The sequence below is a fragment of the Pteropus medius genome, unplaced genomic scaffold (genome assembly GCF_902729225.1).
Source record: "Pteropus medius unplaced genomic scaffold, Ma_sr-lr_union100, whole genome shotgun sequence".
Taxonomy (NCBI): domain Eukaryota; kingdom Metazoa; phylum Chordata; class Mammalia; order Chiroptera; family Pteropodidae; genus Pteropus; species Pteropus medius.
In genome coordinates this window covers 460,189-473,833 of record NW_024349568.1, presented here as the reverse complement: position 1 = coordinate 473,833, position 13,645 = coordinate 460,189, and the positions used below count along the sequence as shown (strand labels likewise).

General features: G+C 38.1%; 2 protein-coding genes and 1 pseudogene across 2 annotated transcripts in view; 2 read left to right on the top strand and 1 right to left on the bottom strand.

The window, feature by feature from the left end:
• The window catches only part of LOC120618985 (olfactory receptor 7A10-like), a 72,320-nt gene that overhangs the window by 1,109 nt on the left and 57,566 nt on the right, over window positions 1-13,645 (top strand). The gene's annotated exons all lie outside the window — the stretch shown is intronic.
• On the bottom strand, window positions 8,094-8,649 carry LOC120619018 (40S ribosomal protein S26-like; annotated as a pseudogene).
• On the top strand, window positions 11,579-13,006 carry LOC120619016 (olfactory receptor 7A10-like). Its single transcript, XM_039883146.1, has 2 exons — window positions 11,579-12,455; window positions 12,741-13,006. The coding sequence occupies exons 1-2, from the start codon at window positions 12,002-12,004 to the stop codon at window positions 13,004-13,006; spliced, it is 720 nt and encodes a 239-aa protein (XP_039739080.1). The 5' UTR covers window positions 11,579-12,001.

The window sequence follows — 13,645 nt, the reverse complement described above, 5'->3', positions numbered from 1 at the left end:
TCTAGGAAGGTTGTATTTTTCTAAGTTCTGGTCCATTTCTTCTAGGTTATTAAATTTTGTGTTCTATACTTTTTTATAGTATTCTTGTATGATCTTTTGTACTTCTGCGGTATCAGTCATCATTTCCCTTCTTTCATCCCTGATTTTGTTAATTTGTGTGCTTTCTCTTTTTTCTTTAGTGAGTCTAGTCAAGGATTTGTCAATGTTATTCATCTTCTCAAAGAACCAGCTCTTTGTTGCATTTTATTTTTTCTATATTTTCTTCAGTAGCATGTTGTTTAATCTCCATATATTTGTGGTTCTTTCTGCTTTCTTTTGCAGGTGATCTCTAGTTTCAGAGCATTATGATCAGAGAATATGTTTGGTATGATTTCAACCCTCTTATATTTGTTGAAGCTATCTCTGTGTCCCAGTATGTGGTTGATCCTTGAGAATGTTCCATGTGCACTAGAGGAGAATGTACATGCAGCTGTTTTGGGATGGAAGGCTCTGTAAATGTCAATTATATTCAGTTGGGCTAAGGTGTCATTTAAGGATATTATTTCCTTATGGATTTTCTGTTTGGATGATCTGTCTATATTCGACAGGGAGGTATTTAGGTCCCATACTACTATGATAGTGTTTTGATCTGTTCCTCCCTTTAGTTCTGTTAGCAATTGCTTTTCATATTTCAGGGCTCCCTGATTGGGAGCATATAAATTATTAAGTGTTTTGTCTTCTTAATGCATGATTTTCTTTATCATTATGAAGTGTCCCTCAGTATCTTTCTTTACTTTTTTTATTTTGAAGTCTTTTTCATCTGATATTAGTACCAGTACTCTCACTTTTCTCTGAATGCCATTTGCTTGAAATATCATTTTCCACCCTTTCACTTTTAGTCTATATTTATCGTTGGAGCTGGGATGTGTCTCCTAGAGGCAGCATATGGTTGGGTTTTGTTTTTCGATCCATTCTGCAACTCTGTGCCTTTATATTGGTGAGTTTAGTCAATTTACATTTCGGGCGATTATTGAAATATCAGGTCTTCTTAAAGCCACTTTATCTTCTGCTTCTGGTAGCTCAGTGTTTCCATTGCTTCCTTGTCCTTTTGTTTCTGTTTTCTTCATTTTGGTTGGCTTTTGTGGGTTTTGCCCCTGGTTCTTCTTATTTTATGTTATATACTTCAGTTCTGAATCTTTGGTGTGTGGTTACCATTATGAATATATAAAAGATCCTTTCCTCCATCTGGTCGACTCTATTTCCCAAGTTTGCTATTTCATTTTTCAGTTCTTTCAATATGTGTGTGTGTGTGTGTGTGTGTGTTTATCTCTAGATCTGTTCTTTTTGAGTGTATCAATCTCCTTGCTGTACTCATCTAGTTGTTTTTTCAATTCCTAAAATCATTCATATGACTTGTTTTGGGCTCACTGAATATTTTCAGATGTACCATCCTGAATTCTGTGTCCTTTACGTTGCATATTTCTATGTCTGCAAGCTTATATTCTGGAGATTTTTCTGTTTCTTTCTGAGATGCCTTGTCACCTTGGTTGTTCATGGTGTTCGATGGACTATTTCTCCTCCTGGGCATTAATGAAAGTGTATTCTGCTTTTTTTCCAGAAAGAAGATTTATTATATACAGGTCTCTCTTTAGCTTGTTGCAAAGAAGATGCTTTTCTTTTGGTTTCCAGTAGGTGGTATCTAAGCCTCTTGGATCCCTGATATATATAAAGCCTTAATAAGCCTCTTATTTTTCTTATAGATGTTTCATCATGCTCGCTATCCTCAGTCTCAGTTCCTGTTAGTGTTCGCCACAGTTTCGGTATCATTTGCTCTGCTTCCCCCGGGGCTCCGCAGTGTTTGGTCTCACAGAATACAGGGGGAGGGAACCTCTGATTGGTAGTTGGGGGTTGTGACTCAGCCTTGGTTTGCAACCGCAGCTGGTAAAATTCAACTGTTTTTTCTCTGCCGTCCTGCGTCTCTGCTTTCTGCCCTGATGACTGGGCCCTGCTGCTGACGACGTGGAGCTCACAGCACTCAAGGCAGGGCTGTTCAGGGAACTTGCCACACCTTCTCCCCTCCCCCTCCTCCTGTCAGGAGCTGGAGCTACGATAGGCAGCTTCTTTATTTCTCCCATTCCATGCCTGGGATTCTGAACAGTGGTAGCTCTTATGTGCAGGTTTCACGCTCAGACATGCTAGTGTGCAGTTTGTGTGTTTTTTATTGAGTTTTAATGTTCAGCTTATTGTCGTTTCAAGGAGCGAGATCTGGGGGTGTCTCTCCACCATTTTTCTCCAAAAAACCTCCTTTTGCAGGAATGAGGCTTGAAGAATGTACAAATCTGCTCGAAGTCATAATCAGAGTCAGGAATAAGTATTGATTACAATTCTGTCAGGACACCTCCATTTTTCTTTTAACCTTTAGTTTTATTTTATTTTATTTAAAAAACTTTAAAATTTATTTAAATCAGTTTCAAGTATACAGTACACTGATTTGACATCTATATAGTTCATAAAATGATTCCCCCAATTGCTCCCTCGTCCCTTGGCCAACCACCTAGCCATCATATTAATGCTAAGTGCATTCCTTGTGCTGTGCTCCCCTTTCCTGTGACCAACTATCAACTACAAATTTGTACTTCTTTAACCCTTCATCCCATTCTCCCAACCCCCCAAACCCCCTCCTCTCTGTCCATCACCAAATTGTTCACTATATTTGTGAGTCTGTTTTTGAGTAGTTTGTTCTTTTGTTCCTTAGATTTCACATGTGGTATTTATCTTTGTCTGTCTGACTTATTTAACTCAGCATAAGAATTTCTAGGTCCATCCTTGTCATTGGAAATGGTAGGATTTCATTTTTTTAAATGGCTGAGTAATATTCCATTGTATATATGAACCATAATTTGTTTAAGGACAAATCTAGTTTTTAATTTCTAAGCCAGTGCTGTTTGACTTATTTCAAGATTGCATGTCAATTAACTCTTTTCCTTATGCCACACACTGAATAAAAGGAAGGGGATGGGAAAAGATATTACCTTAATGGACCTAGAGGGTATTACGCTGAATGAAATAAGTCAGATAAAGACAAATATCACATGATTTCACATACATGCGGAATATAAAGAAGAAAATAAACAACAACAAAAATGGAAACAACCTCATAGATACAGAGAATATTTAGAGGGCTATTAGATGTGAAGGGATTTGGGGGGAACGACAAACAAGGGCAAAGGGATTAAGTACAAATGGATAGTTACAAAATAGAGATGAAGATATAAAGTGTAGTATAAGGAACATAGTTAACAATGTGGTAATAAATATGTAAAGGGGAAGAGGTGTTCTAGATTTAGTGGGGTGATCACTTTGTTAGTTATATAGGTCTCTAATTACCATGCTGTACAACTGAAACAAATACATTATTGTATGCCAACTATAATTGAAAAAAAAACGCATTGAATTGTACAATGTAAATACAAGAAACTAATTGTGTATTATATTTCAAAAAAGCTGGAAAAAAAAAAAGATGGATCCAAACCACACACACATAAAATTCAACCTTTTGTGACAACATGGATGGATCTTGGGATTACCATGCTGAGCGAAATAAGTCAGACAGCAAATTTGAAAACCATCATGATTTCACTCCTGTGTAGATATAAAAGTGAAAGTAACAAAGAAACATGACAAACAGAGACTCATGGACACGGACAGTGGATTAGTGTTTACCAGAGAGAAGAGGGGTGGGGAGAAGTAGGTAAGGGTAACAGGGGTCAAGTATTTGGTGACAGAAGGAAATCTAACTTTGGATGGTGAACACATACTGCAATATACGTATGACATGCTGTTGTATTGTACACTTAAATCTCATTAGATTTTATTAATGTCACCTCAATGATTTTTAATTAAAGAAACCTATACTAAAAAAAAGGTAGAGATGATTAGCAAACAGATTGCCACCTAATGCCCCCACCTTAGCATAAAAATAACATATTCAAAGTTTCTGAGGATTAGGATGCAGATATGTTTTGGAGTCTCCTATTCTATCTATTATCAATCCTTTTACAGAAATTTGTTGCCACTCTAAGGCGTTTATTTTAAAAAGTACACAAAACCTTTTTTGGAAGCTTAATATTTGATGCCGTTCAGGGGCCTTTATATTAAAGAATCAAGCACAGAGTTTATAACAGCTTCTGGAATAAGTGACGACACTATTCATTCAAACTACATACAAATAAAATTTTGGTTCGAAAGTCCTAAAACTACCTACGTCTGACTTTGACACAGAACCACAGTCTGGCTACTCAGAGTCCAGGTCCACAGACTGGGACCTGCAGCATCAAAACACCTGGGAAATGATTTGATTTTCAGAATCTCGAGTCCTCCAGGACCTGATAAATCAGCTTGTGCATTTGAACTAGAATCCTGGGTGACTAAAATGCACTCTGAAGTTGGAGAAGTGCTGGTCCAGACTAGATTTTCTCACCTTCTCAGTTAGACACAATTACTTGTGTTGGGTGTTGTTTGGTAGCCTCCCTTCAGACGTGGCCAAACAGCCTAGGGGCAACGTCATCTCTGATCGGGAAACACTGGCAAAGAGTTTAAAAACTGGAGGTGTCCTGACAGAATTATAATCAATACCTATTCCTTACTCTGATTACGACTTCGAGCATATCTGTAAACTCTCACACTCCATTTCTGCAAAGTGAAATGGAGTTCGTAATGGTACTACCTCACAGAATGAACCTTCTGAAAAATTACATCAGACAATGTTTATAATATGCTAAGCTCAGGTTATACGGCATAAAGGTCTCAAAATGTATCTCTCGTAATTAACAAATATTTTATGATGAGGCACTAAATGACAACTCTTACCTTGTGGTACAAGTATGAAATCCTTGATTTTGATAAATGTGTCAGGAAGCCAAAGAGTGTGGTGCCCAGGATTGCATATCCAAGGAACCCAGCTCTCCCCTTGTTGTAGAGGGAATAGCAATTCTCTGGAGACCTCGGGGCTGTGTCCCACCACAAATCAAAGCTTTAAGGGTCAAAGGGACTTGTTCCTGACAGATTCCTTAGTCTCAGACTTTGGAGAAAATGTGAAGTCTTTAGGATAAGGTGATAAGAGTTTAGACCTCTGGGAAGCAGGGAGATCAAGGAATGGAGTCATAAAATTGGATTCTTTTGACTTCTAACCTGGTCTCTTGGGATCAAAGAATCATTAGGAAAAATTTCTTTATGTTTATCCCAGAGTCCCAGAGGGAAATTATGTGCTTAGAGGTTGGAATAACAGGAGGGAGACTTGCCTGATGAACACACACACACACACAGAGTGGTAATACCTCCTCTGTGCAGTCCCTCAGCTTGTACAGCATTGGTGGGCAGGATATGGTTGTCGTTTTTGACTCTTAAGCTGGCTCAGAACTGGTGCTTCACTCCCTCCTGCTGTCTTGTCTGGGGACAGGGCTTCAGTCTCCATCATCGACCACCCAGGGAAGAATTCAGACTTCCACACAGAGACCTTTTTCTCAGAGACCTCATCCAGGTGAGTCTGAGAGCACAGTTGGTACAACAGGACAGGGTCAGAGAGGATGGGACCTGAGACCTCTTACCTGAGTCACGTGAGAGCCCAATCAGCTCATTCCAGAGACAAAGGATCTCTTTGTTTGTACTCCTGGTTAAGTAACTCATTTATAATTGATTTATTTAATACATTATTAAATGTGTCTGAATCTATACTATAAGGACCATAGTTGACAGTTAAGTGATGGGCATGGATGTGCAGTTGGGTGACACCATAGAATGAGTGAGATGCATAAAATGGTTGCAGTAAATTGAGAACATCTGAGGAGCTTTGCTGGTGGTGGAGTAGGAAATAGACTGTGAGGTGTGAAGGACTAGTGCAGTGTAGTGAGAGCATGTGTATCAAATTTCTACGATAAAATGTATTTGAGCATGTTTTGTATTCATTGAAAAGGTCCCAACCAATGGAAGAAGATATTATCAGCAACAAGCTGTTTGTGAGACCTATGTTACAGTATCTTCTCTCATGCTGGGTATTATTTAATAAGTTTAAAGTGTAATACTAAGTATTAAAGTGAAATGCACACTTGCCATATGGTGTATGTTCATATACATTTAGACCTAATTCCAGATTCCTTAAATGAATAATAACTAAGCATCTGCTAACATTCTATGAGCATTATAATTATATTCTTTTATGTCTAAGTATTTTCAATTTCATCACTAATCCATGTAGATATCATTAAATTGTCACTATTTTATGTCTTGTTTCAATTAGTGTTTGATTCTCCCTTCAATTTTGCTTACTACAGATGTTTTGAAACTACTTTTGTTAACCTGGTTTCATTATCACTTCATCCTTTCCATGTTATCACTTTCATATTCTTAGATTTGTTCTATATAAGAAACAAATATTTGCTCACCTTTGTGAAAAGTCCAAAAGTGAACAAAGCAGGTAAAGCCCTTGCTCTTTTGGATCATGCAGTGTAACGGTGAGGACAGAGAACAATGAAATCAGTGAGTGGATGACACAATGTCCTCAGGCAGAATCATCTGAAGAAAGCTATTTGTTATAAGAAGAAAGAATTGTCACAGTTTAAGCAAGATTTACAAAGAGTGATCTAGGGCGGTCCTTGCATGTTGATGAGGTCCAGAACCAGGATTAGAATGCGCCCACTGGGTTTGTCAAAAAAGTGATCAAAACCCAAAGCCCAAAAATGACATAGAAAAGATGCCACATAAGAAAAGGAGAAAGGGGCTAACCCGTTCATCCTCAATTGGACCTTAAAATCCAATTTTCAATCATGAAAATGAATTGGTCAAGTAATTATGGAATCGGCACAGGAAAAATAGGACTTCTACTGCTTGATACAGAAAACGTCCAACTTTTGTTCTTTTTTCATATTTTTCCTTTTGTGAAGTGTTCGTTTATCCTCTTTTTGATTATTATGGGTATACGTACAATCTATAGAGTTTTAGACACCATAAAGATATCACCTCTTTTGTCTTTAGGACAAGTTTATTTTTGTTCTCTTATTTTTTCTGGGTGTCAAGGGAATGTAATCAGGATTCAAGTGCTGCCAGAACCAAGGAAGATTTTTCTTCCTCACGGTCTCTCAATGACCACCTGAGCTTGGTAGACTTTTTTCTCTCCTCATCCATTTCATTTTTCTCTCTCTCTCTCACACACACCCTCTCTCTCCCTCTCTCTGAGATTTTTATGCAATTACAACTATTATTTTAACTTTTATAAAAGTACAGTTACCATATATTATATTAGTTTCAGGTGTAAAACATAATGATTTCACATTTTTATACCTTACAAATGATTACCATGAAAAGTCTAATAATAATCTGTCACTGTGCAAAGTTATTAAGATATTATTGACTTTATTCCCTGTGCCGTACACTACATATCTATGGCTTACTTATTTTATAACTGAAAATTTGTACCTCACATTCCCCTTCATCTTGTTTACCTATCCCTGCCTCCTCGCCTCTGGCAACCATCTGTTTGCTTTGTGTATCTATGAGTTTGATTTCTCTTGTTTGTTCATTTGTTTTGTTTTGTTTTTAAAAATTCTACATGTAAGTGAAATCATATGGTATTTGTCACTCTCTACCCTACTTACTTTGCTTAGCGTAGTTCCTTCTAGGTTCATCCATGTTGTTGCAAATAGCTAGATTTCATTCTTTTTTATTCCTGAGTAATATTTTTATATATATATATATAAAAATATATATATTTTATATATATATGTATATATATATTTTATATATATATGTGTGTATATATATATATGTATATTTGTATATATGTATATATGTATATATATGTATATACATATATATATATATACACACACACACACACACACACACACATCATTTATGTCCATTCATTTATTGATGGCTATCTTAAAATCCCACTTCTGGGTATTTATCCAAAGAAAACCCAAACACTAATTTGAAAAGATATATGTGTCCCTATGTTCATTGCAGCATTATTTACAATAGTCAAGATATGAACAGAGTTTTTTAAAGTTTAATTTCAATTTTATTTTTTTTCCAGAGAATAGTTCTTCAGTGTTAGTCCCTTACATGGGCTTTGGTGAAGTTCGTGGGGCAGCACCTGCAGATCTAAATTGGAATGGTGGTGTTTGATCCTTCTGGGCTTCATAGAGCAATTCCTGACTACTTTGATGTGAATAGTACAGCTCACACAGTAACTAGTTTCACATACAACTCAGGAAGCACATATGTGTCGAAGACATTTGCTTTGGAAATGTCCCTCACAGCTGCGGCCTCTACAATGTTTCAGATGACGAACTTCTTAATGGACTTGTCCTTGGGCACGCATCAGGCACAGTTGGTGCAGCGAATAGGCTGCATGTGGCCCTGGCTCTTTTTGGCATGACCATTGTTCTTTTTTGGTCATCTTGGAAGTGAGGAGCGAAAAGCTGAAAAGATTTTTTTAAACTTGTTTTTTATTTTTTAAATTTAGTTTTAAGTATTCAGAATATATAGACATCTATATAGTTCATAAAACGATCCCCCCAATTGTACATTTCCTCTCCAGACCCTCCACCTAGCCAACATATTAATGCTAACTGCATTTCCAATGCGGTGCTCCCCATGCCCATGACTATCCATCGGCTACTAATTTGTACTTCTTTCACCCTTCACCCCATTCTCCCAGTTCCCCAAACTCCCCTCCCCTCTGTCTGACACCAAATTGTCCACTATATTTGTGAGTCCGTTTTTGACTTGTTCTTTTTATTCCTTAGATTCTGCATATAAGTGAAATCCTATAGTGTTTCTCTTTCTCTGACTTAAATACCTTCTAGGTTCATCAAAGCAATACTTCTTTCCATCCCCTTCCTTTGTGTGTGTGTCTTTTAATCTGAACTGAGTCTTTTGTAGGCAGCATATGTAGAGGTTGTTTTCTTATTCTTTCAGCCACTCTATCTTTTTTCTGGAGCACTTCATTCTTTTTCATTTAAGGTACTTATTGATAGGAACGTAGTTCTTACCATTCTTTATTCCTATTTTTGATACATGTTTTTTCTTCTTAAAGAAGTTCTTCTAACATTTTCCATAACACTGGTTTAGTGCTGATAAATTCCTTTGGCTTATTTTTGTCTGGGAAGCTCTTTATCTGTCCTTTAATGCTAAATGATAGCTTTGCTGGATAAATTGTTCTTGGTTGTAGATCCTGGGTCTTCAACCTGTAGAATATTTTTTGCCAAGCCCTTCTGTCCTGCATGGTTTCTTTTGAGAAATCAGCTGCCAGTCTTATGGGTGTTCCCTTATAGGTAACTGTTTTGCTCTTGCCGCTTTTAATATTCTTTCTTTGTATTTAGCCTTTGGCATTTTAATTATGATGTGTCTTGGTGTGGGCCTCTTTGGATCCCTGGTTTTTGGATTCTCTGAGCTCCTTGGAGTTTTATGTCCATTTCCTTGACCAGGTTAGGGAAGTTTTTCATCGTTATTTCTTCAAACAGCTGTTTTCTTCAACATCTTGGTTTTCTTCAGTTACGCCGATCAGACGGATATTTGGAGCCTTAATAGTGTCCCAGATCCTCTTTAAATTATTTTTATAGTCTTGACATCTTTTTTCTTGCCATTCTGATTGAGTGTCCTTGGTTTCCCATCCTCTAGATAGGGCATTTGATCCCTTTCTTTATTCACTTTGTTTATTCCTGTGTTTAATTACTTCTCTCAGATAATATGTTCTTCATTTCAGACTGGTTCCCTTTTATAATTTCCATTTCCATTTTTATGTTTTTTTTTAATCTCTTTGTTGAAGTTCTCACTGAATTTATCTACACTTCCCAAAAGTTCATTGAGCATCTTTATAACCAATGTTTTGAGCTCTACATCTGTTAGATTACTTGACTATTATATTTGGATCTCTGTTCTGTTCTTTCATATGATTTCTGCTTCTTTGTCTTCCCATTTTGACTGCCTTTCTGTGTCTGTTTTTATGTACTAAGCAAAGCTCCCAAGTCTCCCGGTCTTATTAGTGTGGCACAGACCTGAGAGGGGTTCAGCTGCAGGCCAAATTTAGCCCAAGCCTCTACCCCTCTGGGGCTACCTGTTAAAATTCAGCCAGCAGTCCACAGATCCTGTGCTTATAGTTTCCTTAACAGGCCACAATCAGAAACTGAGGTCAACTGCCTCTCCAGTGTTAGTCTCAGCAAGGAGCACCTGACTCGCTGAAGATATATATGGATGTGGCTTGGGGAGGACTGTGAGTTTGGGCAGGCGGGGTTTCAGGGAATTTTCTGGGCAGAGTGACCTCTGTTATCCAGTTTGATGACTTCCCGGCTATGGCGGTGCTATGTCCAATGCACTGGTAAGGGGGAGGGCTCAACAGGGAACAATGAATACCGTTGGCACTTGTGTACAGAGTGAGTCTTGCCTCGACCCTCACTCTGACAATGACTCCCTGTAAGTCCCTGGTGCCCCCTGTGTGCAGCTGAATTGGCACTGGTGCTTAGAGCGAGCAGGTTCATCACTGCAAAAATCCAGTCGCAGACACGGCCCCTTTAAGAGGCGTCTGTGGCTGCCGCAGCCTCCGTCTCAGCCACTCACATCACACAGCCCTGCATCCTCGCCCAATCCTGCCTTCTGCCATTGCAGGGTGATTTCTTGGATTTATCTGTAGTTGTACGGCTTTTTCATCCCAGACGACTTTTTCTTGCTACTGTTCTTTGTTTCTATCACCACTTTGATTTGGTCACCAGAGAGATGAACAGAGCCTCGATCATATACACCATTTTTTTTTCTCATGTCAATTTTTAAAAAAATATCTGTTTAAATACACAGCAGAAAATGGCCATCCCAACATGAAACCCAAGTTTATGTGTCCATGGCAGGCTTAAGAATTGGAATTTCTAGGAACAACGTTTGTTGTAGATAGGGAACCTTCACTGATCTGGCCAGCTTAGGTTATAACCACTCCTACCTGATTCAGTATGGCTAGAGCTGCAATGGAAATAACACAGCTATGGTTGTGTGTTTGTGTGTGTGTGTGTGTGTGTGTGTGTGTGTGTGTGGGTGGTGGGTGGTGGTGTTACTTGTGGATGTGAGCGGTTCTCAGAACAGAGGGACTAGGGATCATATATTCCAGGCAACTCTTGCAGTACAGGGGCCAGAACTCAATCAAGAGAAGGTACTAAGGAGGGCTCTCTTTCCATGCATGGGACTCCTTTGCAACAAGAGCAATAAAATGCAAGAGGTAGTGTGGACGAGGAAGTCCCTGTGCCTGAGATTTCAGCAGTAGCAGAGAGGCCAGTTCACTCCTCAACTTGTCTGACAACTTTTCTCATCCTCATCCTCATGCTCATTTACCTCTAACACTGGCTTCCTTTTTTGGGCTAAACATTGAAACAAGCTCCTTCCTCAGGGACTTTGCACTGGCTATTCCTTCGGCCAGACATGCACTTCCCCAAATAAACTTGCATCACCCTCCCTCTCTTACTTGAGGTATCTATTTCAATGTCAAAAAGGCCTTGTTTGTAAATTTTGCTTAAATACTCATGAAAAATAAAATGCCCTAGTCAGTTTTTCCTTTAGACCTGCTTTCCTTTTCTCCATTCCACCTGTCACCATCTGACATGTTATCCATTTTTATTATTCACTTCCATATTTTTTCTCCATCATTGACTTGTAGAAACATTTGTTTTTAAACACTGTATACTCACAGCTTAGACAATGCCTAAAACATGATCAGCACTCAATTTATATTCCTGAAATACATGAAGAATTTCTCATTAAAACTGTAGCACACATGATACCTTAGGGAAAAAGGTGATTGAAACAAAAATTTCATATCACAGGTGGCATGGAGATCCCTAAAGGGAACCAGATTCATACACAATATAATAAAATTAATTTTTGACTGCAAATATAAACTGTAGCATTCAAATTATGTGAGTAATGCAAGTTAGTGTGAATTAGTCATGTTATTTCCCTCTTTCCTGGAAGTCACCTCCACCGCATGGAACTGGAAAATGTTACATGGATTACAGAATTTCTTCTTCTGGGACTTTCGGAGGAACCAGAACTGCAGTCCTTCATCTTTGGGATTTTCCTCTCTATGTACCTGATCACCGTGTTTGGAAACCTGCTCATCATCCTGGCCATCAGCTCAGACTCCCACCTCCACACGCCCATGTACTTCTTTCTCTCCAACCTCTCCTTGGTGGACATTTGTTTCATCTCCACCACCATCCCAAAGATGCTGGTAAACATCCAGTCACAGAGCAAAGTCATAACCTATGAAGGCTGCATAACCCAGATGTATTTTTATATTCTTTTTGTAGGACTGGATAACTTAATATTGACCATGATGGCCTATGACCGGTTTGTGGCCATCTGTCATCCACTGCACTACACAGTCATAATGAACCCCCAGCTCTGTGAACTGCTGGTTCTGTTGTCCTGGATCATGAGTGCCTTAATTTCCTTGTTACAAAGCTTAACGGCATTGCGACTGTCCTTCTGTATAGACTTGGAAATCTCACAGTTTTTCTGTGAACTCAATCAAGTGATACAACTCGCCTGCTCTAACACCTTTCTTAGTAATATGGTAATGTATTTTTCAGCTCTACTGCTAGGTGGAGGTCCTTTTGCTGGGATTCTTTACTCTTATTCTAAAATAGTTTCCTGTATACGTGGAATGTCATCAGCTCAGGGGAAGTATAAAGCATTTTCTACCTGTGCATCTCACCTATCAGTTGTCTCCTTATTTTATTTTACAGTTCTAGGAGTGTACCTCAGCTCTGCTGCTACCCACAGCTCACAGTCAAGTGCAATAGCCTCAGTGCTATACACTGTGGTCACACCCATGCTGAACCCTTTCATCTACAGTCTGAGGAATAAAGACATAAAGGGGGCTCTGAAAAGTTTCTTTGTGAAGGAAACCACAAAAGGTCCAATTGTCCTAGGACTAAAGAAGTGCCCATGGTTGCGGAAGTCAAAGGCTCAGAGCCAGCTATTGTGATTGTTTTCAAACTATGGAAGTAGAACTTATTCTTTATGTTAATACCTTGGAATTTCTTTGAGCCTAATTTCAATATTCAACTTTAGTAATTCACTTTTTTTAAGCTTTTTCGCTCGCTGATATCCAAGTTTTTTCTTTGTTGTTTTCCTACTTTCCCAAATTTATTTCCACCATGCATCAGAAATGTTTGAAAAATCCCATTTACCTATTGATACAACATGGATTTTTTAAGAATAATTTTTCTCAAATGACAAATATCTTTTTTTATACCATTTTTTTTTTTTTACTAAAGAATCATCATGAATTGTACTACTCTTAAGGAAAACATAACTACAGTTAATAACCCATGACACTTATATAATTTTTATTAAATTTATTTGAGTGACACTGGTTAATAAAATTATATATGTTTCAAGTGTTCAATTCAAGAATACATCATCTCTATATTGCATTGTAAGAGTGGAAAATATGAGAGCACTGTTTTTCACTTTTATGTCTGACATTGCTTTGTATATCACTATCTTAACTGCTCTTCCTGATAACGCAGACTGTAACATACTAGTGTGTTTTAATACCCGGTCACTAGGTTTTATTCTCCTCGTTAGAATCCTGTTCTCTTTCAGCTCAGTGTCCACAAAC

What these genes read in the sequence shown, in the direction of transcription:
- LOC120619016 (XM_039883146.1), top strand. Translation starts at nt 12,002, where the DNA reads ATGGAACTGGAAAATGTTACATGGATTACAGAATTTCTTCTTCTGGGA. An exon ending in TCTGTTGTCCTGGATCATGA is followed by an intron (nt 12,456 to 12,740) that starts GTGCCTTAATTT and finishes CTCACCTATCAG; the next exon opens with TTGTCTCCTTATTTTATTTT.